At 36.8% G+C, this 25,868-nt stretch overlaps 1 protein-coding gene across 8 annotated transcripts in view; it reads right to left on the bottom strand.

The window, feature by feature from the left end:
* The window catches only part of IntS9 (integrator complex subunit 9), a 370,946-nt gene that overhangs the window by 166,495 nt on the left and 178,583 nt on the right, over positions 1 to 25,868 (bottom strand). For all 8 annotated transcript variants that reach the window (XM_090373281.1, XM_090373278.1, XM_090373279.1 and 5 more), the window contains one exon: positions 12,173 to 12,276. In XM_090373281.1, coding sequence (XP_090229407.1) covers positions 12,173 to 12,276 — 104 coding nt within the window. The remainder of the gene's footprint in view (positions 1 to 12,172; positions 12,277 to 25,868) is intronic.

Below are 25,868 nucleotides of genomic sequence, written 5' to 3'. Positions count from 1 at the left end.
TAACGAATTTTTTCGCTGGATTTATCGAATTCGTTATAGGGAAGTTCGCCTGTATATATATATATTAGAAACAGAAGCCTTACTTTTTGCTGCATTTTGACGGCTGGCCCTCGTGAATGATGTTGAAATCATCTGAAGTACAGCATTAAGTACTTATAATATAAAATGTTTCACTTTTTGTGTTACAGGTTTGAATTGTGTTATTTTATGAGTGTCTTTCCATGTTATCTAATCCGTTGGTTGATTACACTACTTGCTGTTCTCTCTCCACACTAAAAGCATAACCTCCTATTTATTATATATTTATTTATAGTCATTGGGTGCCTTCTACTCTACATAGTAGTAACCCAGGTCTATATTCCTTCATATATTCCTCTTATTACAACTCCCGTACCTATTGCTTCTATTCTATATATACAGGGTGTCTCAAAAATATTGGTACAAACGTTTAGGGGAGGTAGGTAACATCTAAAGGAATATGAATCACATAGGAACCCATAACCTGAAACGTCACCGTAAGTTGGTGCTGTTCATCAGTTCACGAGAAGGAAAATTTCTGGTTTACTAATTCAAGCAGTAGTTGCCGCATGAAGAGCATGCATCGATATACGAACTGTGAGCTGGCAGACATGCATCTAGCGTATGGATTAGCAGAGGGCAATGGACGAGCCGCTCAAAGAATTTATGGAGAATGCTTCCAAGACAGACATGTACCGGACCACCATTTGTTTGCGCGTGTGCATCAAAATTTGTGCGATTATGGGTCATTTAGAGGTAACAGGAGTAGTGCGGGCAGACTACATTCGGACACGAACTCCCACCATGAAAGAAAGTGTGTTGAATGCCTTCCAGAATAATCCTACTACCAGCACACGTGCCATTGCCTATGCAATGGCACGTGTGCTGATAGCACATGCAATAAAACAAAACAAAAATAAAAAATAGACTGACCATTATGCCCCATCTCAACAGAGGACCACAAGGCCAATAATGGTCAGGGAATTGCTGCATTTCGAACGCTAAACAAATCACCGCAAATGCGAAACGATCGCAAGATCAGTCTGCCACACCGATCTCCAGATCGAACCGCCAATGCAGGGAATTGAACAGCGGTGGTCCTGATGCAGCGAAATCAAAAATAGAACACATAAAAGCACTCTAGTGCAAAGCCACACTACTGACAAGTAAATTCCTGACCATTATTGGCCTTGTGGTCCTCTATTGAGATGGGGCATAATGGTCAGTCTATTTTTTATTTTGTTTTGTTTGTTTTATTGTGAATGGTTTAAATCTCTGTTTGGTGATATTTCACATAAATTTGGACCTGGTGCCCATCAGAGGGGTCACCGCTAAATTTCTATTCAATTGGCTTTAAATTTCAATGAATAATTATTATTCGTATAATTAGATTTTCTAAATTAATTTAGAGTTTCCGTTGCAATATATTTTTATTCTTGTTACCTTTCTCTTCCCTCCCTGTTTAGATTTGAATCTAGGTTTAATTTTGTTTTTTCGCTCTTGTCTTGCCGTACTGCTGGCATTATTTTATTATTTTAAACCTTATTCTAATTTATATGACTATATTTCAAGCATCATATAGAGGAATATGCTTTTTGCTGCCTCTGATGTGTGCTGTACCCTCCTTTTTATTTTTATTAAGTAATACTTCTTTTCCAACATTATTTAAATATAATTATATATATATATATATATAAAATATTGAGGATAATAATAGAAAAGGTAAATCAATCAAATAATAGCATTCAGGGATTTAGGAAAACGCTGAGGATTTAAAAAAAAAAAAAAAAAATCATTATCGCTTTTTACCCACAATCCAGTTGACTTCAACTGGGGCCAACCACCCAGACTGAAGGCAAAAAACGACAAGAAGTTCTCTGTTTCTATAATGATCAATATATGCTAAGTAATTTAAATCTAAACCAAATATAGTAATTAAAAATGGTTAAGAAATTTTAGAATCAAAAGTAAGAAAATATAAGTAACTTATAAATAAATTATTAATGTAAGCATATATTAATCATCATTGACCCGACAGAGAACGTAATTTAATGATTACAATAAGATTAAATATAAAATACAGTAAACCCCCGCTATTCGCAGGGGTTACGTTCCTGAGAAATGTCGCGAATACCGAAAACGTGAATACTGAGTTATGGCTCCCATAGTAATAAAAGGGTTCCGTTCCAAAGTATGTAATATATAAGAAAAACTAGTCTAATATTTTGACTATGTATGTATTATACGTACCTTCATAATATGACTATGTACAATGACAGTACATAGTGAAATGCAAGCATATGGCATCGAAATGAAAACAAGAAACAATTTAATAATAAATGTAATATTTATTAGAAATTTCAAACAAATCTTTCAAACCAGCGTCTTTGCTAGCAAAAAAACTTATCCCGCCAGTGCTATCACCAATTTCGCTAAAGTGTTGATAAAGGAGTTTTGCTTTTTCACGAATGATGAGTGAACTTAACGGAATTTTATTTTGAGTTCGGTCTTCTATCCACAGATTTAAAGCCTTTTCCATTTTTTCTAATTTAACATCACGAGTTACAGAGCAAATTTTTGAAGCAATTAGCGTGTTTTCACGGACACTACGGCAGATTTTTTCTTCCGATTTTTTTATTGATCGTACTGTTGACTCATTGATTTTATAATGATTTGCCACTGAGGAGACACTCACCATTAGAAATTTTGTCTAATAACTCAATTTTATTCGCTAATGTCAACACCTTCTTTGCCCTTTTCACATTTCCCTTGTTATTCGTAGCCATATTTTTGTACGGGTTAGAAAGAACTTGTCCACAATAAAGTCACTTTCTTCCGTTAACACACTCGAAGAAGTCTGTTTTACACTGTAAAACGGTAGATTTATCACTTTTGTAAGCATATCAATTTATAAATTGATAAATTTATTCAATTTATAAGCATATAGAAATTAAAAGCAAACGACGAAACCTTCCATGACAAGCGCATAACACATACTGAACAAAGATTAGCGAGAAACATCCACGCTCGCGATTTTGTCACCCCTCTCCTCCCACCCACTGAGCGCTGTTTTGACCGGGAGAGATAATTTTAGCCACGCCCATGTTTTTTTATGGGGGAAAATATTCACGGCGCTTTAAATTTCACATTTTTTTAGGTTTCATTTTATATTAAATCAGCGATCGTGAATACGCGAAACCACGAATACAGATACCGCGAATAGCGGGGGTTTACTGTACATGCTACATACCCACTGTATCCAGGACATAATATAGTAACGATAATAGTCGTCAAGATAATGTGGTGCCCCCTATGTGATGGATATGGTAAAAATAAATAAAAATAAATAATTAATTAATTAATCAATCAAATTTAAGTTAAAGCAAAGAGAAACATGCAGATAGTAAGAAGAAAAACTAAAGGAGTAGGAATAATAGAACCCGAACTCCACAAAAAGCAAAAAATAGTGGTATAGATAAGAAATAGTTTCTCCTATGTCCTCGGATTGCCCTAATAATTTCGGAGAAATAAAAATAAAGAGTGTAGGACAGCTTAAAGACAGTACAAGATATAAGTTGTGGCTCGGGTATGCCCGGGATCGCGAACCCGTTCCTATAGTACAACCCTGAGCTGAATTTGCATGTTACCTCAGCGTGAACTTAAGTGAACTTAAATGAATTTAACTAAGTAAAAAAAAAAAAAAAAAATGATACACTGTAATTTGCAAGCTGGTGGGTAAAAGATTTCTACGCCATAAGACACCAAGAAAGCAAAGTGTATCCTATGTACATATATATACAAGGCACTAAATATGACAATTATATTGAACCAATGGGTTCAGAGAACAAATTTTTTTTTAAATTAATTATGCTTATCACTTTCCTGAAGTGGTATTTCAGGTAAGCAATGGGGAAATTATTTTTAATCAACTTGTTGTACAATGCTATTATGTTTGCTGAACAGTTTTTATTATTATTGCAAATATAAGCAATCCTCAGACATTCGGATAAAATGATATTAGCATGCGCTGATTTTGATATATTAGATCTCCAGTTTGTAAGACAGACTACATTGAAATTAAATGCAACTCTTTTATTATATACGTTTACGTCTATATTATTATGGAATATTTCTATATGAAGATCCAGGTAATTTTTTTTTTTTTTTTTTTTATGTGAACCCCAAACACGAGAGGTATTAGAACCTATAGTACTTAGTACCGTGTTTGGGTTTGAGGTTAAGAAGACGAAAGAAGATATTTGTTGACATTGGACTTGAACTTCTGTAGATTGTAATTTTCAGGAAATACGTATGAAGGAAGGTTGTTCCAGAAAACGGCAGTTGAATGAATAAATGAGGAAGATGAAAAGTTGGTTCTGTGGGTTTGAAGTTGGACAGTAAATGGATGTTGACTGGTGGCGGCACGTGTTCGGACTGTTTTGAAAGAGAGAGCAGGAATTATAGAAGCCAATTCAGAAGAACAGTGCCCATGGAAGTATCTGTAGAAGAGGCATGCAGCAGAAACAGTGCGTCTATGAGAAAGCGAGTGGAGAGACTCTGTTAGAGATGAATCATTAATTAACCTAACTGCCCTCTTCTGAATGGAATCAAGAAGCCGGAGAGAGGTTTTGGGAGCACCACCCCAGATATGGGAACAATATTCCATGGCAGGGCGAATTTGCGATTTATACAGAGTGAGCAGCTGTTTGGAAGAAAAGTAACGCCTAGAGCGAAAGAGAAAACCAAGTTTTTTAGATGCAGAGGAAGCAATATTTGTAATGTGCTTGTGCCAAGAGAGATTAGAAGTCAGGGTAATCCCCAAAAGAGATATATCATTTTGCCTAGAAATCGGAGTGTCACTAAAGATAAGCATAGGAGTAGAAGAATCCTTTTTGCGAGATATAAGACAAGACTGAGTTTTAGAAGGGTTGAAATCAACTAAGTTGTCTTTGCCCCACTGGAGAATTACCTGAAGATCGGCATTTAAGGAATTGGAAGCAGATTTTCGAGAAGTTGAAGCTGATTGAGCAGGACAAGGTTTCTCAAAATGGAAAGTTGAATGCAATGTGCTATCATCGGCAAAACTATGGATAGGATTTCCAGTCAATGGAAGAAGGTCATTGATATACAAGAGGAAAAGAGTGGGGGAAAGAACTGAACCTTGGGGGACACCGGCATTAGTGGAGAAGTTAGAAGACAGAGAGCCATCTACCATCACCCTCAGTGAGCGATCAGAGAGAAAACTGGATAACCAATTACTAAAAACAGTTGGCAAACCATAAGATGGAAGCTTGTTTAGAAGACCTTTATGCCAAACACGATCAAAAGCCTTTGAGATGTCAAGAGCAACTACTTGTGTTTCACCGAACCTTTCCATTGAATTAGTCCATAAATGGGTAACATAAGCCAGAATATCTCCAGTGGATCGACACTGACGGAATCCATACTGGTGATCGTTGATCAGACGGAAGGTTTCTAGGTAGTTTAAGAGTTGGCGGTTAATTGATTTCTCCATTACTTTAGAAAGAGTAGAAGTAATTGCAATGGGACGATAATTAGATGGGAGGGATTTGTCACCCTTTTTAGGAACTGGCTGGATATGAGCAAATTTCCAAGCAGAAGGAAAAACACCTTTGGAATAAGAAAGGGAAAAAAGGCGGCAAATAATAGGAGTAAGTTCAGGAGCACAGGTTTTGAGAACAAGTGGAGAAATACCATCAGGACCTGGAGCTTTCTTAGCATCAAGTTTCATCAAAATCCTTCTGATATCCTTTTGACGGAAGACCACAGGAGGCATTGAATGGAGCGTGTTGGGAATGGTGGGAGGTGTTTTACCAAGATCATTAATACATGAGCTGGAAGAAAAATGGGATGCTAGCAGGTCAGCTTTATCCTTGGCTGAAGTGGCAACAGAACCATCTGGTTTGGACAGAGGTGGGAGCAAAGATGGGCAAAAGTTGCGGCCAATAGCTTTGGCAAGAGACCAGAATGCTCGGCTACCATTAGGGCAAGAAGCAAGTTTTCTACTCTTAGCCTGTTCAAACTCTAGTTTGGACTGGTTAATAACTGCTTTACAACTGTTGCGAGCTTTGGTGTAGGCAGAAAATGAAACTGAAGAATTAGAAACAAGCCAATTACGATATGCAACATTCTTCTCTTGGACAGCCTTAGCACATTTATTGGAAAACCAAGGTTTAGATAAAGGACGAGATTTTAAAGTGGAGTGTGGGATAAAGGATTCCATTCCTGCAAGAATAATATCACTGACACGATTTGAGCAAACGTTGACATCAGAAGTTTTGAAACAGTAATCCGACCAAGGAAAAGAAGAAAAGAAGTCTCGCAGGTCATCCCATTTTGCATTCTTGTAATGCCAAACAACATGAGGTTGGGAATAGCCATGAGATAAAGGTTCCATTGGAGAAGAGACAATCACCAAGTTGTGATCTGAAGTGCCTAAAGGACCTATCACTTCGACTGTGTACTTAGAAGGGTTGTTTGTGAGAAAAAGATCAAGCGTATTGGCTGTATGATTAGGATTGTCCGGTATTCTTGTAGGTAAATGAACAATCTGTGCTAGGTCATTAGTAATTGCAAAAGCCTCAGCATCTCGACCTGCTGGGTCGGTGTGACTAGAAAACGGAAGCCAGCTGGAGTTGTGAACATTAAAATCACCAAGGAAAATTGCCTCACTGTTAGGAAAGTTGGACTGGAGAAAGTCAAGTTGCAAAGAGAGGAAGTCAAAGAGCTCCAAGTGATTAGTGGAGTTGGGAGAATGGTAGAGACAACAGATGAATTTGACACAATGAGGTAGAGAGATTTTAAGCCAGAGAAGATCAAAGAGAGGAGATTCCAAATTGCCAAGTCTCTGACAGGGAATATCAGAACGGACATATGCACAAGTACCACCTTTGAGGCGAAAGGAATCATACAGCGAATAATTTGGGCATCTGAGATGAGCAGTAGATGAATCAACCGATAACTGAGATTCTGTCAGAAAAAGTACATGGGGTTTGGCAGACTGCAAGTGGAAATGGACATCGTTGAGATTAGAATTGAGACCACGTATATTTGTGAAATGAATTAGGAAGTCCTTGGGAGGTTTAGATCTTTTCGCAGATAAGCTTGCTCTATTAGTTTGACAATCCACGGTGTATTCAATAGTAAGGAAAAGTAGGTGGGACATGCTGTATGAAGTAATGAAATTTTTGGATATGGCGTACATGTGGTAAGAATATACCCAGATCCTTGACATAACGTGGCCTCGACAATGCTCCCCGCATACACACTACTCGGACTCCCTCCAGTCACTATCTGGCAGAGTAGAGGCAGGAAGATTATACACTAGCTGATCCGGAAGCCTCCTAGTGAGTTGCCAATAGGTTCGGTCCGGTGTACTAACTAGCGGCCGGCCTGCGAACACCATTTTAGAGCTGTACCCTCGAAATGTAAGGAATATTGGATCTCGCCACGATGTTCATCATAACCTCAAAAGTCATCAATCATACTGCATGATGGAAGAGATAGGGAAAGGTTGACCGGAACTTAGCTCTAGAGACTAAACATGGGTTCCACCATTTCAAGCCTCCAATAAGCAAAGTGGTGGTATTTCACCGGTTGATGAGAGTCATCTACCACCTAGTACTGCCTGGTAACATAGAGGGGCGGCGTTCCTCCATGTGGTGTGGGCGCCACACCTCGACCCCTGCTTACGTTGGTTCACACCTGGGTGGTCACCCACCATGTACTTGTGCATGGAGGTTATACCCAGGATTACTAACAGTCCCACCATCATGAAGGTGGAAGCAGAGGATTTGGCTGTCACAGACCGTCCAGACTTCGCCAAAATTGGGTCCACTTGACTTGAGTGTCACCCGAATATCAGTTCCATCAGCGTTTTAGACTCCCAGATAGCAAGTATAGCTTGTCTGGCATATCTGAGAGAATGTCTGTGACAACCTCAAGGACCAAAATTTGCTAGTTTTTTCTAATACAAGTTCTTCTGGATATAATTTACTGTAATTCTGAACAAAATGTGGATAATTAAACACACATAGATCATTTACATATCTGAATATAAGTAGGTAATCTTGGAATGCTCTTTCTGTATAATATAGATAAAGATTTGCGATTATGCTTGATGCTGGACTTCCCATAGGGGTGCCATTCACTTGCAAGTATAACGATGTTCCGTCATGTACATAATTATTAAAGAAGCATAAATTTATTAGAGTATCCCAATTAAATCGACCTTTATAGCATTTTTATTTTCCAAATATAGTTTTTGGAGAACGACTTTTAAATTATCAAGGTTAATACTGGTAAATAAACTGTTAAAGTCAAATGTGTATTTGTTGAATATTGTTATTTTTTATTGCATTTATAATCAGTAAGTTATTATTTATTAGGATAGTTTTATTTACGTTATTTAATACAATTTTAAGTAACTTTTCTAACTTTTTTCCTGGAATTTTAGCTTAACTATCTCTACATGATGTTATGAATCAAAATGCAATAGGTGATTTATGAAATTTGGGTATACCATATATAAACGGATATTTTAATTTTATTATACTTTAACTTTAATTTTTCATGCAATGCAATTAATTTTTTGATTATTATATTATGGGAAGATGCTATATATTTATATGTATAGCTTGACTGTAATTCATTTTTAATTATTTCTATATAATATGACTTACATATAATTGCATAACTGCAAGCAGGTTTGTCAACGGGAGTAATTACAAATAGTAGTAGTAGTGGCATGTGATGCAAGAAAACAAGTGTATGAGCTTATGCAGCATCAGCCAAAAAAAAAAAAAACACACCATTCCCTCCAAATGCCTGTCCAGTTCCTCCTTAAATTTATTCAACCTACCAACTTCCACGACAGATGGAAGTTTGTTCCAGCAATTAACCACCCGCTGGCTAAAGGCAAATTTTCACACATCTATTCTACATCCGTCCTTTCTTAATTTGAATTTATGCCCCCTTAGGTTCATAATCTGAACAAGTGGAAGGATCCCATCAGAATTCAACGTGCTCAACCCATTCAAGGCCTTATAAACCTCAATCAGATCACCAGGCAGGTGCCTAGTCTCCAGCCACTGCAATTTGCAGAACTTAAGCCTCTCTTGGTAAGAGGATCCCTTCATTCCCCTCATCAATCTTGTTGCCCTCCTCTGTATACGGTCAAGTAAATCTACATCCTTCCTAAAATGAGGCCTCCAGACCTGTACGCAGTACTCAAGGCGTGACCTGACCATTGCCTTATACAGAGGGACAATCACCACCTTCTCCCTGCTAGCAAAATTCCTATATATCATTGACAAAACCCCATGACCTGCCCTGGCAGCCTGTCTGCATTGCTCAGAAAACTTCATATCTGACTGCACAATTACTCCCAGGTCTTTTTCATTTTCTACCACCTTTAGTGTAGTACCACACAGTTGGTATGTTTCTCTGGGGTTACTTCTACCCATATGCAGTACTTTGCATTTGTCAAGGTTAAACCTCAGTTGCCACTTCTTAGCCCATCTGCCCAAATTATCTAGATTCTGTTGCAGTAGCACACTGTCATTAACAACCCTGCCAACCTTTGTATCATCTGCAAACTTCGACATTAAGCCTGATATACCTTCATCAATATCACTGATAAATATACAAAGCAACAGTGGACCCAACATCGAACCCTGTGGGACTCCACTAATAACATTAGTCAACGAAGAGCAGCACCCATTGATTACCACCCTCTGTCTTCTCCCACTTAACCATCCTTTTATCCATTGTAGCAACTTACCCTTAATACCATTCTGCTCCGATTTGTACAATAGTCTTCCATGCACAACAGTGTCAAAAGCTTTCCTGAAATCCAAATATATGATATCAAAATTATTTTTTGCATCCAGTTCCTTAGTAACCACATCATAATATCCTATCAAATTTGTCAGACAAGACTTTCCCTTAACAAACTCATGCTGTGTCTGAATTATTGCTGCAGTCTTGTCTAGATGATCCTGCAATGCATCTTTAACCAGTGACTCCATTATTTTACCCGGAACAGAAGTTAAACTAACTGGTCTGTAATTACTCGTGTCACCCTTCGATCCCCCTTTGTGAATTGGGGATACATTTGCGCATCTCCAGTCCGTGGGAACCTCCCCTGAGTCAAAGGATGCTCAAATAATTATGGCTAAGGGTTTGCTTAGTTGCTTTGCCGCCTCCTTTAATATATCTGGATAGATCCCATCCACCCCAGGTGCTTTTCTTATGTTTAACTTCAACAATTTCTCCTCCACTTTGCTCTCAGTTATTACAAAATCATTAAGTATCCTGCTACAATTTGATAACTTTCTGCCATTTTCAAACCTTAATAATTTCTCATGTGCGAATGTAGATGCAAAATACTCATTCAGTTTATTTGCTTTCTGAGCAGGATCATCAACAGTCGAACCATCGATGTCAAGTGGACCAATCAGATTCATCCCCTTCCTTTTAGAGTTTTTATAAGTAAAGAAATGCTTGCTGTTTTTCTTAGCATCTTTTGTCAAGGATTTCTCGTAATCTACCTTCGCCTGCCTAACCTCTTTTGTGACCTAATTACAGACTAGCTTATATCTGCCATAGGCTTCTGAGTGGCTTGATAATTTATATGCATCCCATGCATTTTTCTTCTCTGTCACAAGTCTCATTAGTTCATTAGATAACCATTTAGGCCTAAACCTTGAACAATATTTCTTAATAGGTATGAAAATTTTAGTAGCTTCCACGATTAATTCCTTGAATGCTTCCCACTTAGAATTTACTGTTGGTAACATCGTGAGTTGATCCCACTGTACAGAATTTAAAAACTGTCGGAGACCACTGTACTCACCCTTACGGAAGCAAAAACCCTTTCCTTTACCCCTGATGGTAATTATATCTTTAAGTAAATCCCACATCAGTACACTGTGATCACTGCCACCTAGTGGTTCCTTTATCTGCAAATTCTTAATACATGAATGATCACTGCTGATAACCAGATCAAGAGTATTACCCTCTCTGGTTGCCTCTCGAACATGCTGTTGCAGAAAACAATCATTCAATAAATCCACAAAAGTCTGACTAAAAATGTTCATGTATATCTTTGAGCTGCCTATTTATTAATTTTGTATTATATAGATTATCCGGTATGAATTTCAATTGATTATATTTGTTAGATATGATATTAAGCATTGTAAATAACCACATGTGGTATGCCTCAACCGGTATATTATATTTGTATGCTGATCTTATGCAGTATTTTATGAAATCTAGATATAACAATTTTTTAAAGGTAGATTTATTAATAGGTAGATTAGGTCAAAATTTAAAACCAAGTGATAAAATATCTCTAAGTTCAGGTAAATAAGTATATATATTAATCTGGATTGTGAGTAAAAAGCGATAATATATATATATATATTTTTAAATCCTTAGCGTTTTCCTAAATCCCTGAATGGTATTATTTGATTGATTTACCTTTTCTATTATTTTCTATTATTATCCTCAATATTTTATACACATTATGGTTGTAATGGACGATTGCTCTGCAACTGCATTGACCCATAAATATTAGTTACAGTCGCTTTATTTTTAACTTTCTTTTTTATTACTAATATATATATATATACTACTCTAGGCTGAAACAAAATGTGTGTATATACTATATGTGCATACTTGCAAAAGGGTTAAGCAACCCACCCCCAGCACCTTGTATGATACCATTCCAAGAGATTACTGGCCTGTACCTGTACATTCAGAAAAATATTTTGCATATTTTCCACAGTTAATTTAACATGCTAATTGCAAACTAATATTATACTAATTAAATATTCTGCCACATTCCCTACTTTTATAGGGAAATGCAGGATCATGTAAAGATGCTTTATGAAAGTCCAGCCGACAGTATATGATAACTTTGTCTCGGTGCTACGGTATGTGCCATTATATGATTCACAAGTCAGCCTGAACAGCGACTGACATCAAAAATACAAACTGAAAAAAAACCCAAATTTTTAATTTCAGTGATATATGATTTATCATTGTTTATGCATGATAAAAATGTAACCAGGCTATATGATGTGGGGGGAAACTCTCTCTAATAAATGTACAACTCACTTCAAATTCTTACCTTGAACACCTGAAAAATGTTTCAGTCTACCACTTCGAATTAATTGGGCATGAGGGAATGGTTCTTCTGGAAGATACACTTTGGACTGCTTACTTTGAGATAACCTACAATAGTACAAGCAGCAAATGGAATTTAAAAGTATATTATATCAAAAATATGTCCACACTTTAAAGTACAGTGGATTCCGGTTATTTGAGCCACCGGTTAATCGAGGCAGCCGTTTATTTCGGGCAAATCTTAAAAAACAGAAACCAATCGAGAAAATAGCCAGGGTTTACTACGCTTAATTGGGACAGCATGACGTTTAATCGGGGCAGGAGACCGCAGCATTGGAGATTACCCTACGATTGTCTCCGACAGTACCACTTGGTTCGGTTGAAATTCTGGAGGTCACAACCATAAAACAATTAGCAGTCACCTGTTTATTGGGCTTTTCTGTTAGTGAAATCTATCATAAACGTACAGTAAACTCGATCTTACTGAATTTGCGATAATACCGACAGCTAGAATTCTGTGGGTTATTATGGTGAAATATGTTTACACTTCCATGAAATCTTCAATCATATAAAAAAATTAATTTTCAGATCTTCTCTTCATTCCTATTTTTAAAGCTTTGTAACTCGTTACTCGGTTCTCACTTGCACGTATTGTGTTACTTGCAATTTGTGTGTGTGTGTGTGCTGTGTTCTTTGTTATTGATTGCTTATCTCTTTACTGTTTTAAATTTTAACCTCCCCCCCCAGCAACAAATGTCAGTGAACAGAAATGTCAACTAGTTCGTATGTACATATTACAGTACGTATTAATTATTCCGATTTTCACGTATCATTTAATTTTTTAATTGGCAAGGTAATAAAGGGTAAATTTGTGCTTAATATATCTTTGCTTTTATAGCCTGTGGATAATATTCCTCCTATTTTTGCTAATCAGAATCGCTGTTTAATAGAATTAAAATTCAATTCACAAACGTGATCACAATGACCGGTGCTTACTGGACATCGTATAGTGAACGGTACTTTACTATGTTGAGTTCGTCGTAACGTGATTTGATTGTACAGTGAACCAATTGTAAAAAAAGGGGGGGGGGGATACATTGTATTTTTAACTATTTATGTGAAACCTTGGATATTTGGGGCAGCCGCTTAATCGGGCCAAAATGCACTAGTCCCGATGTGTCCCAAATAACCGGAATGGCCTGTATTTTTAAGTTGGCGATGGCATATGGTATGAACCAAATTATAAAAAAAAAAAAATTTCTTTTAATTAAAATGGGCTTATTAGATTGATGTAAATATGAATTTGAATATTCCTTCAGTATATTTTTGATTTTGTCTCCTGCATTTGAGAAGAATGTCCATAATAAAATAAGACTGAATTTGCTAAGAAATGTCATGAGTTCGAAGTAAAAAAAAAGCATCACAGGTTGAAAAATTTACTTCCAGTGGGACGGGTATATTTTGCATATGTCCCTCTGGAAGTAAACGGTGTACACCTAGGCATGCACTGATGCATAAGTGTACGCAATAATACAATTAAGCATTTCTGAGAAATACCATGTCCAGGTGCTCACATCTAGTGAGTATGAGCTTGGCACACCCAGAGTCCTGAGCTGGATATCATCATTCTTCTCTTTCTTGATAATTCCACCCCTCTCTCTCCCCCATCCCCGGGTAACTCAGAAATTTTTTTTGGCTAGTGCAGCATAAGCCTCAGGCTTCCTTGAACAATATGGCTGCTAACAATAATAATAGTAAAAATAAATATCACAGGTTGAAAAATTTACCAGAGGAATGTGGACCTATATATATTAATTTAGTTTTGGTTTCATACTCTCACATCTCACTGTTTCAGCTTAAGTGCGAAAGTTGGATTATAAATTAATGGATTTATACCGTTAACAGGAGAGACTGCTTCTACAGGGATGGGATACACTTATATAGAAAGAGTGCAAGAATATTTCCTGATGCTATCGAGACAGTGTTAGGTCGGCCGGAAAACTGCTAGCTTGGGGATTTCCATGGACTGATGGTTTAACAGTAGCCTCTGGCACAGATGAAAATGATTTTTGCATTGCTTCTATTAGAATGATCAGCAGCCAGGAAAACATGTTGCTGGGGTTTACAGAGACTGCTGGCAGTCATCGAGGAACAAGTAAATATATGAGCTGTGTTAGGGTAGCTAGGAATAAGAACAGGTGCATGCATACTTGCGTGTACACCAATGCTAGCAGTTTAGTAAATAAATTTGATGAATTTGAGGTGCTGGTCAAAGCATCAAAGGCAGATATTGTTGGGATATCAGAGACATGGTGTCACACAGATATAATCAGTGCAGAATTGGAATTTGAGGAGTACAAGGTGTACAGGAAGGATTCTGCTATTAGTTAAGAAACACAAAATCTAGGGAAGTGCATCCAGTTGACATGGGTAGACTGTGCAATGTTGAGTAAGTTTGGTGTGACGTAAGCACAGGGAAATCAAAATTGAGAGTATAAGTGTGTTATAGGCCTAATGACCCTGATTAGTATATTGAACGACTGTACAGAGAAACAGTGGTCCAGCAAATCAGATTGTCTTATAATGGTGGATTTTAACTTCCCAGATACTGACTGCAACTTCTCAGTTGGTCCCACAACCAAGGCTTTTCTGGATTTATTAGATAGTTGTTTTCTACAGCAGCATGTTCAAGAAGAAACCAGACCAATACTCTTGATATGATTATCAGAAGTGATGCTTCATGCATTAAGAATCTGCAGATAAAGGAACCACTAGGTGGCAGTGATCACAGTGTGCTGAAATGCTCAAAGGTGTAACTATCATAAGAGATTAAGGGAAGGGTTTTTGCTTTCGTAAAAGTGACTACGATGGTCTGAGACAGTTTTTAAAGTCTATACAGTGGAACAACTGATGATGTTACCAACAGCAAATTCTAACTGGGAAGCATTGAAGGAAGTAATCTTGGAAGCTACTAGGCTTTTTGTCCCAACTAAGAAATACTGTTCAAGGTTTAAGCCTAAATGGATGTTGGGTAAACTAATGAGACTTGTGGCAGAGAAGAAAAATGGATGGGATGCATATAAATCATCAGGTGACACAGAAACCTATGGTAGATATAAGATGGTGTGTAAACAAGCCACAAAGGAGGTTAGACAGGCAAAATGAGATTACGAGAAATCTTTGGCAGAAGATGCAAAGAAAAACAGCAAAGGGTTCTTTACTTGCGTAAACTCTAAAACAAAGGGGATGAATCAGATTGGTCCACTTGGTATTAATGGGCCGACTGTTGAGGATCATGCTCAGGTAATTGACAAACTGAACAAGTATTCTGCATCAAGATTTACCCATGAGGAGTTATTCAGGGAAGGGAATTCCAGAGGGGTATTAAACTATAGTAGTGAGTTCAATGATTTTTTAATAATCGAGAGCAAAGTGGAGGAGAAATTGTTGACGATAAACATAAAAAGGCACCTGAGGTGGATGGGATCTATCCAGTTATATTAAAGGAGGCGACAAAGGAAGTAAACAAACCCTTAGCCATAATTATGAAAGCTTCATTGGACTCAGGGAAGGCCCAAATGGCCTGGAGATGTGCATATGTGTCCCATTTCACAAAGGGTGACTTGGGTAATTAAAGACCTGTTAGTCTAACTTCTGTTCCAGGGAAAATAATGGAGTCACTGGTTAAGGAAGCAATGCAGGATCATCTAGATAAGACTGCAGTTATATTTCAGACACAGCATGGATTTGTTAAGGGGAAGTCTTGTCTGACAAATTTGTTGGATACTATGATATCACAAAGGAACTGGATGCAAAGAATAGTTTTGATATCATATACTTGGATTTTAGGAAAGCTTTTGATACTGTGACACGTGGAAGACAACTGTACAAATTGGAGCAGTATGGCATTAAGGGCAAGTTGCTACAATGGATAAATGGAGGGTTGAGTGGGAGAACACAGAGTGATTGTCAATGGACACTGCATTATGGACTAATGTTATATGTTATTAGTGTAGACCCCCCAGGGTTCGGCATTGAGCCCATTGTTGTTTTTTGTATTTATTAAAGATATTGATGAAGGTATATCAGGCTTAATGTCTTAGTTTGCAGACGATATGAAGGTTGGCAGGGTTCTTAATGACACTAATGACAGTACACTACTGGAAGAGTATCTAGAAATAGTGAGTAGTTGGGCTGAGAGGTGGCAACTGAAGTTTAACATTGAGAATTGTAAAGTACTGCATATGGGTAGAAGTAACCTCAGAGTAACATATCAACTGTGTAGTACTATACTCAAGGTGGTAGAGAATGAAAAGAACTTGGGGGTAATTGTGCAGTCAGATATGAAGTTTTCTGAGCAGTACAAATAGTCTGCAAGAGCAGGGATAAGGAGGTGATTATCTCCTTGTATAAGGCAATTGTCAGGGCACATGTTGAGTACTATATACAAGTCTGGAGGCCTCAATTTAGGAAGGATGTAGTGCTGCTGGAACAAGTACAGAGAAGAACAAGATTAGTGAATGGAACAAAGGGTTGCCCAGAAGAAAGGCTTAAGATTTGCAAATTACAGTGCCTAGCGACTAGGCACCTGCGAGGTGATCTGATTGAGGTGTATAAGGCTTTGAATGGTTTGAGCAAGCTAAACGCTAATGGAATTCTCCCTCTTGCCCAGATTAATTGTCTCAGGAGACATTAATTCAAACTAAGGAAAGACAGTTTTAGAATAGATGTGCAGAAATTTGCCTTTAGCCAGTTTTTTTTTTTATTTCTAGGAGGATTAGCAACTAAGGCCATATTGCTCTGGGGATATGTGGTGATCATTCCCTGACTTTTCCGCATCCTCCATATTTGGTGGTCACGGGCTCGAACCCCGGTCTAATCAAGAAGCGTGTGTTATGCACTGCTGCTCCTGCCCATCTGGCTACAGAGGCAGCATTGATTTCTGGAACAAACTTCCATCTGTCATTGTAGAAATTGACAGCTTTAATGAATTCAAGGCAGAACTAGACAAACATTTGGAACGAATGGATGGGTGAAATGGGAAGGTTTTTTTTTGGTTGATGCTATAAGCTTGCTTTCTTGCATCATATACCTCTACTAATGCTAATATCACTGATATATTTTGAAAACAACAAAGGACCCAGCAATGAACTTTGGGAAACTCCACTAATAACAATAGTCCACGAAGAGCATTGCTGATCGATAACCACTCTGTCTTCTTCCACTTAATGATCCCTTTTGCCTTATCCATATCAGTAACTTGCCCGTAATACCACATTGCAACCTATCATATTGGTTAGACAAGACACTCTCTTAACAAAGCCATACTGTGTATAATTGCATGCCTGCCCAAATGGTCCTGCATTACTTCTTTAACTAATGATTCCATTATTTTCGCTGGAAGAGACATTAAACTAACAGGGCTGTAATTACTTACAACACCATTTGACACCCTTTATGAACTGAGGATACATTTTCACAAATGCAGTCAATAGGGACCTACCCTGACTGCAAGGATGTTCCCATAATTATGGCTAAATTTTACCTCCTTTGCTGCCTACCTTAATACAATTAGATAGATTCCATCTTCGCCAGATGCTTTTTTTTTATGTCCATCTCCAACTATTTTTTCTTCATTTTCCTTCCAGCTATCACAAATTCATTTAGCTCCTGGTTAGAGTTTCTGGCATCGCCTTTTCTAAAGAATTCCTCATGTGTGAATGTAGTTGCAAAATACCTATTCAATTTGTGCAGAACCTGAGCAGGGTCTTCAACAGTTAATCCATAGTCATCATGTGATTCAACCATTCCTTCTACTGTTAACAGAAGCATAGAAGCCCTTGACATCTAAACATGGCATAATGATGTTTTTCTTTGCATTCTTTGCCAGAGACTTCTCATAATCTACCTTAGCTTGGCTAACTATTTTGTGACTTGATTAGAGATTAATTTATAATTACCATAAGTAGGGCCTGAAAATACAGAATCCATGATGGACTTTGTTAATAAGAATTGGCCTAAAACAAATAAGAGATTATAGTTTTCCCATAATCGTGAAATGATTACTATCAAGCACTACAGAGTATCACAGAGTTGATATGTTATTCTGGGGTTACTGCTTCCCATATGTAGTACAGTCAGTCCTCGTATAACACGTGTTTACATTACACGAATTCGATCATACACGATTTATAAATAGGGGAATGGTATCTTATATAACACGAACAGAATTTGCTTATGCATGATTCGCCTTTGTGTTTACAAGAAATGGCAGTCGAACGCAGAATCACCCCAACCGAATGCAACACGATAGGAATGAAGAGAAGATTCTGAAAATGTATTTATGTTTCTTATATCAGTGAAGGGGAAACACATTTCACCATAATAACGTAAAAACCCACACAATTCCAGCTATCGGTATTATCGCAAATGCAATTAGATCGAGTTTACTACCAGTTTATAACAGATTCCACTAGCAGAAACGCAACTGGAAATTGTTTTTATTGTTTTATGGTAGTAACCCCTAGAAATGTGCTTTAGTAAAATGTGAGGTGTTAATAGTGTATCTCTGCCTTTACGGTGTTGTTTATTCAGTTGCTACACGCGTGCAGCTTTGTTTATGTGTATCAAGCGTGCCTCCTTGTTTTGTAATTTTGCTTTATTCCCTAAAAATGAGTAAAATACTTAAAAGGTGTAAAAAGGAAGCATCCTGGTGAAGACACTACAGATTCAGAGAGAAAAAGAAAAGCAATATCGATAAAAATAGGCGGACTGGGTCAAAAATTCTTACCTGGGAAAATTTATAGTGGCCTCATACTACTGTTTATGGCCAAAATCACATCGGCCTCCGGCCAACCTGGGTTTCCCCGGTAAGGCTTATGGCCAGTCTGCCTCTGTCGATAGAGAAAAAATTTGAAATTGTGAAACACTTTGAGCAAAATGAAAGACCATGTGTTATTGCACGTGCTACAGACCTAAATGAGGCAACGCCGAGAATTACAAAAAATGCAGAGAAAATAAAAACAACTTTCATAGCAGGAACAACTCAAAGTGTAATTAAAATCCATTAGATCAAGACACAAAGAATTGGAAGAGAGAAGAGATGAAACGGCTGTCATCTGTTTGGATAGAAAATCAAACAAAAAACAAGTTTGCTTATGATAGAAGCAAAAGCATTAGCACTATTTTATTACGTAATAGTCGTAATAAAATACTTACGTATTTTATTACGATTATTTATTGTGTTTGGTAATGTTTTGGTTACAAATGTGTTCAGTCTTGGGTGGTCAGCACCTAACCCTATTTTTCCCATAGGGCCTGTTGTTCATATTGCACGATTTTGCATTGCACGAGGGTTTCTAGGAACACAACTATCGTGCTATACGAGGACTGACTGTACTTTACATTTGTCAATGTTAAACTTCATTTGCCACCTCTCAGCCCATCTGCTCAACTTTTCTAGATCCTGTTGCAGCAGCATACTGTCATTAACAACTCTGCCAACCTTCGTATAGTCTGCAAACCTGGACATTAAGCCTGATATACCATCATGAATATCATTTATAAATACAGAAAACAACAATGGACCCAACACTGAACCCTGAGGGACTCCACTAATAACATTAGTCCACGAAGAGGCAGTGTCCACTGATTACCACACTCTGTCTTCTCCCACTCAACCATCGCTTTATCCTTAGCGGCAATTTGCCTCCAATGCTACACTGCTCCAATTTGTGCAGCAGTATCAAAAGCCTTTCTAAGATCCAAATATATGATATCAAAATTATTCCCTGCATCCAGTTGTTTTGTGACCACACCATAGTATCCAATCAAATTGGTCAGACAAGACTTTCCCTTAACAAACCCATGCTGTATCCGAGCTATAACTGAAGTCTTGTCTAGATGATCCTGCAATGCTTCTTTAATCAGTGCCTCCATTAATTTCCCTGGAACAGAAGTTAAACTACCAGATCTATATTGGGTCTATACATATGCACATCTCCAGTACATGGGTACTGGATCTAATCCTCCTTTGTGACTTGGTTACAGACCAGCTTATATCTATTGTAAGCTTCCACGCATTCCATGCATTTTTCTTCTCTGCCACATGTCTCATTAGTTCATCTGACATCCATTTAGGCCTAAACCCTGAACAATATTTCTTAGTTGGCATGTAAAGCCTAGTAGCTTCCAAGATTAATTCTTTGAATGCTTCGCATTTTGAATTTGCTGTTGGTGACATCATCAGTTGGTCCCACTGTATAGAACAGGGGTGGGCAACCCGCAGCCTTCTAAGATCTTATGTGCAGCCTTTGTCACACAAAGATTAAATAAAATCATTAAATAATCCTACTACTTTTAAACTAATATTTTTTAAAATTAAATATTCAAAATGTTTTAATAATAAAAAGCTTTATATATTTTTTTCACAATATATAAACGTTATTCAGATAATTAAAAAAGGAAAATACAAATTTTTTGATCTAAAAAGTAAAATATATCATATTTAACTTTTTCTATTTATTTAAAAATCGTTTTTATGTACCACAAATCATAAAAAAACGAAAGCTATTTAATAAAAGAAAAATTCTAATCCTCTGTTTTTTAAAATAAAAAAAAATATTTTAACAGAGTTAATAATTTGATGAAAATAGTTTTTTATTTTAAAATTTAAATTGTGACATTGTGATTTTTTATCTGTTACTTTTATGTGCATATATGGAACTGTGAATATTTTGACAACCGTATGTATTCTTGTTTTGAATTTTGTAATCCTGTAATTTCGTATGTTTGATTTCACAATTGCTTAATTTTTAGATTGCGTATCATATCCAAAAAAGTTAAAGGAAGTTGAATGAAGAAAACAGAACATTTAAAGAAGATTGGGAGATGCAGTATTTTCTTATTTCTGTGAAAGACAAAATGGTTTGTTTGATATGTAATACAGCACTAACAACATTAAAAAAATACAATGCAAATCAACATTATCTATCTCACAAGGACCGTAAATATATGTAAAATTAGAAGGAGAAGCTCGTAAATCTGCACTTCAAAAAATGAAGAAGGAAAAACAGCACCAGGAAAAGGCTTTTGGTGCTTTTATTAAGCAAGGAACTTCTGCAACTGATATTACATAGAAATAGCGCATGTACTTGGAAAAAAAAGGCAAACCATTTAGTGATATCGAAATGATAAAAGAATGTATTGTTGAAGCAGTAGGATGTTTAGATCCGGAAAAAGTTGACAAATACAAACAATTACCTCTCTCAAGAAAAACTATAACTAATAGACAACATGAATTAGCTCAGAATATAGGAGAACAACTTCAGGTAATAAATTCACTCTAAAGATGTATATTTTTCAATAGCGTTAGATGAAACCACTAATAGAAATGACTCTGATCAAATATATTTTATTCGTGCTATAACTGAAGATTTTGATTGTTACGAGGAACTACTGGCTTTGGGTACGCTCGCTGGAAGGACTTGTGGAACTGATATTTTTAACAACTTTAAAGAAATATGTCTTGAGAGAGGACTAAATCTTGGTAATCTGGTGAGTGTATGCACGGACGGTGCACCTTCTATGAGAGGAAAGCGAGAAGGATTCGTTTCATTGTTAAAAAACAGAAAAGCCAAATTTAGAAAAGTTAATTTCGTTCCACTGTATATTACACCAACAAAACCTTTGTGCTAAATCCTCCACATTGAGCAATACTTTGGACAAAATTATTGCAATTGTTAACTTTATTCGAGTAAATGCTTTAAGATATCGCCAATTTTGAAGCATGCTTATACTGGATGATGAGACATATAATGTCGACTTGCCATATTAGTGTAAAGTTATCAAAAGGACAAATTTTAGTAAAAGTTTTGGCTTTGTGAGAACAAATTAAAAAATTTTGAGGAACAACAACAAGAATGTGATTTATTAGATGAAGAATTTTTTTTAGAAATGCTGCATTTTTGTGTGATATTATGGAAAAGCAAAATGAATTAAATGTTTATTTGCAGGGAAAAACGTATATATGACATGTGGCAAAAAATTCAGGTATTTCGAAAAAAATTAATTTTTTACAAAAACTCTTTTCTCTAAATCAGAAATATATGGGGAACATTTTCCTTATTTAAAAAATATGTTAAAGGAGCAGAAATATGTTGTATGTGACACTTTCAAAGAATACATAACGGTATTGGACATGCTAATCGAAGAATACAATGATAGATTTTCTGATTTCGAAGAACGAAATGAAATTGGCATATGAGCCACATTTAGTTGATATCCTGACAGCACCCACGGAACTACACATGAAATTAATTGAATTAGGAGAAGATAATATAATAAAGACTTTTTCTGATACAAAAAAAGATCCTATTGAAATATGGAAAAATGCAGTTGAATACCCACGTTTACGTCAACGTGCTCATCGACTGCTATCTTGCTTTGCAACAACGTATTGTTGCAAATCAACTTTTTCATACCTTACACAAATTAAAAGTCATTTAAGGACTCAGATATCTGATATTCATTTAGAAGACCAATTCAAGTTGCGTACAACTAAGATGGAGCCTAATATCCAATTGTTATCTAATAAAAAAACAAACCCAAAAATCTCATTAGTTAATTATCAAAAAAGATGTTTCAGCTGAAACCAATGCATTCTGATGAGTTTAGCTCATTAAAAATGTGCAATCGAAGTGGTTTCAGCCAAGACATCTTTTTTGGTAAACAACTCAACCATCAAATCTTCAACTCATTAGTTAACTCATATTAAATTATTTTTTACAATACTACAGTTTTTTCTAATTATTCTTGTATAATACACAGAGAGAATGTTAAATAATTGCTATAAATTTTCATTTGAATAACAATTTAGAAAATAATTATCTTTATAATTTATTATCTTTATAATTATATTTTTTTAAATTTTGTGTTCATATAAAATGTAGGTGGATGTATTATGATGAGAATATTGTAAATATGTGTTTTATTGAAATTTATTTGCCTTTTCTATAGTTATATGAAAATAAAATTTAACACTAATAATTAAGTATGTTTTACTTTGTAAGTAGTGGTTCGAAGGACTGGTGCGGCCTTTCCACTATTTCCGAAAATGAACATAGCTTTTATTCAAAAAGGTTGCCCACCCCTGGTATAGAATTTAAATACTGTCTCAGACCTCCGTAGTCACCTTTACGAAATCAAAAAAACCCTTCCCTTTACCCCTGATGGTAGTTACCTCTTTGAGTAAATCCCACTTCAGCACACTGTGATCACTGCCACCTAGTGGTTCCTTTATCTGCAGATTCTTAATGCATGAAGAATCACTACTGATAATCAGATTAAGAGTATTACTCCTTCTAGTTGTCTCCCAAACATGCTGATGTAGAAAACAATCATCCAATAAATCCACAAAAGCCTTGCTATTGTGTGAGTGACCAATCCACAAATTCCAGTCAATATCTGGGAAAATAAAATCCCCCATTATAAGACACTCTGATTTACTGGCCCACTCTATTTCCCTGTACAGTTTTTTATTATACTCATCAGAGTTATTAGGCCTATAACACACTCTTACTCTAAATTTTGATTTCCCAGTGCTTACGTCACAGCAAACTGACTCAACAATGCACTGTCCAGCGATGTCGACTGGCTGTACCTCCTTGGATTTTATGTGTTTCTTAACTAATAGCATAACCCCTCCTCCCTTCCTATCCTGTCTATTATTCCTGTAGACATTGTACTCCCCAAATTTCAGTTCTGCATTCCTTATATCTGTGTAACACCACATCTCTGATATCCCAAAAATATCAGCCCTTTGATGTTTTCACCAACAAAATGTTGGTGAAAACATCAAACAACTCAAATTCATCAAATTTATTTACCAAATCCTAGCACTGGTGTACATGCAAGTATACATGCACCTGTTCCTATTCTTAGTTAACTTAACACAACCCATGTGTTTACTTGTACCACAATGACTCCCAGGAGTCTCTGAAATCTGCTGCATCTTGCTTTCCAGGCTGCTGTTCATTCCAATAGAAGCAGTGCAAGAATCACTTTCACCTCTGCCAGCAAATACTGTTAATCTGTTAGTTCATGTATCCCCCCAATCTACCAGTTTTCCGACCCACCTACCACTGCCTCGATAGCATCAGCAAATATTCTTGCACCCTTTCTATTTAAGTGTATCCCATTCCAGTAGAAGCAGTCTCTCCTGTTAGCAAGCACAGACCAATCTGAGAAACATTCTACTCCTTGAGCCTTGCACAATCTCTCCAGGGCTGAATTGATCGACAAGGCTCTCATCATATACTCCCTCATATTGTGTCTGGGCAGAATTGCAGAAACATTCAAATTCTACCCTAACTCACGGCCTTTTTTCAACATTGACCTGTACTTGTTAAGTAATTCCGCAGGTCTCCTATCCTTAATATCATTAATGCCAACATGTACAACAATATCATTTTTTTGTGCCTTTAAAAGATGATATCTGCTCTACGTCATAAACATTTGCCCCTGGCAGACAAACCTTTGCCCCTGGTCCTGTTCCACCTATCGTTTTTACACAAAATGTTCTCCCATTTCATTGACAATAGAGTCACCGACAACTACTAGTTCCTGTGGGACCAGAGCATTCTGTCTTGGGGATTGCCGCTGTGTTGCGTGATGTTCAAGTGCAAGCTCTGGCGTTAATGTGGGCAGTGAGAGCTTGCGGGGCCCCTCAATTCAGATCCTTTGAGGGTATCCACCCTGTCCTTCAAGCTCTCATATAGGCCCATAACAACGCTGAGTTGTCGCCTGATTTCCTTACACTCCTTAGCATTGGAGGCAATATCATGTCCTGTACCTGATTGCTCCACAAACATCAAGCAAGCAAGCAGTGCATTTTAAAAGGCTGTGATTCAGAGGGCAACTGCCCCCCTCAATTCTCCCCTGAGCCACAGCACTCCCATTTGCTTGAGCCTTTTGCTTTGCTGCTCTGGTCTGAGTCATGATTTAGATTTAATTTCAATAAAATTCAATTTCAATACAAAATTATAACCCTAAACTTATATCCCAATGCAGTTATAATAATAACAATATATATACATAATATGTAGAATATAAAAAAAAATATAATAATAATATATATATATAAAATAATAATAATAATAATAGATCGAAGAGTTCTGGAGAAATATCTGGAGCAGTGAAGTAAGACATAACAGCAGAGTACATTGGATAGAAGTAGAATGGAAGAAAAACGAAGGACATACAAGAGATGAGAGAGTGGGAGATTCGAGAAGAAGTAAAACAGTCGATCAGGGACACCCACAACTGGCAAACCCCGGGATTTGATAACATCCACAACTACTGGTACAAGAAGCTCACCTGCACACACAAGCACCTAGCAGAGCAGTTCACTCAAATGATAAGGCACCCGGAGACAATCCCGAAGTTTCTCACTGAAGGAGTTACATATCTGAAGCCTAAAGATGAAGATACGAGAAACCCAGCGAAATACAGGCCAATCACATGCCTCCAAACGATGTACAAGATCCTCACCAGCTGCATAACTAAGAAGATATCAAAACACTTATAGAGTCAGAACATAATGGCCGAACAGCTATGGTTAATTGCATAGAGCAATTAACTATAGATTCCGCAGTTATTGAGCAAGCCTTCAAGAAGCACCGCAACCTATACACAGCTTACAT

The sequence above is a fragment of the Mastigoproctus giganteus genome, chromosome 5, assembly GCF_048544385.1.
Source record: "Mastigoproctus giganteus isolate SK-2022 chromosome 5, ASM4854438v1, whole genome shotgun sequence".
Taxonomy (NCBI): domain Eukaryota; kingdom Metazoa; phylum Arthropoda; class Arachnida; order Uropygi; family Thelyphonidae; genus Mastigoproctus; species Mastigoproctus giganteus.
The sequence above is the reverse complement of the archived record's forward strand: the minus strand, read 5'-3'. Positions and strand labels throughout refer to the sequence as shown.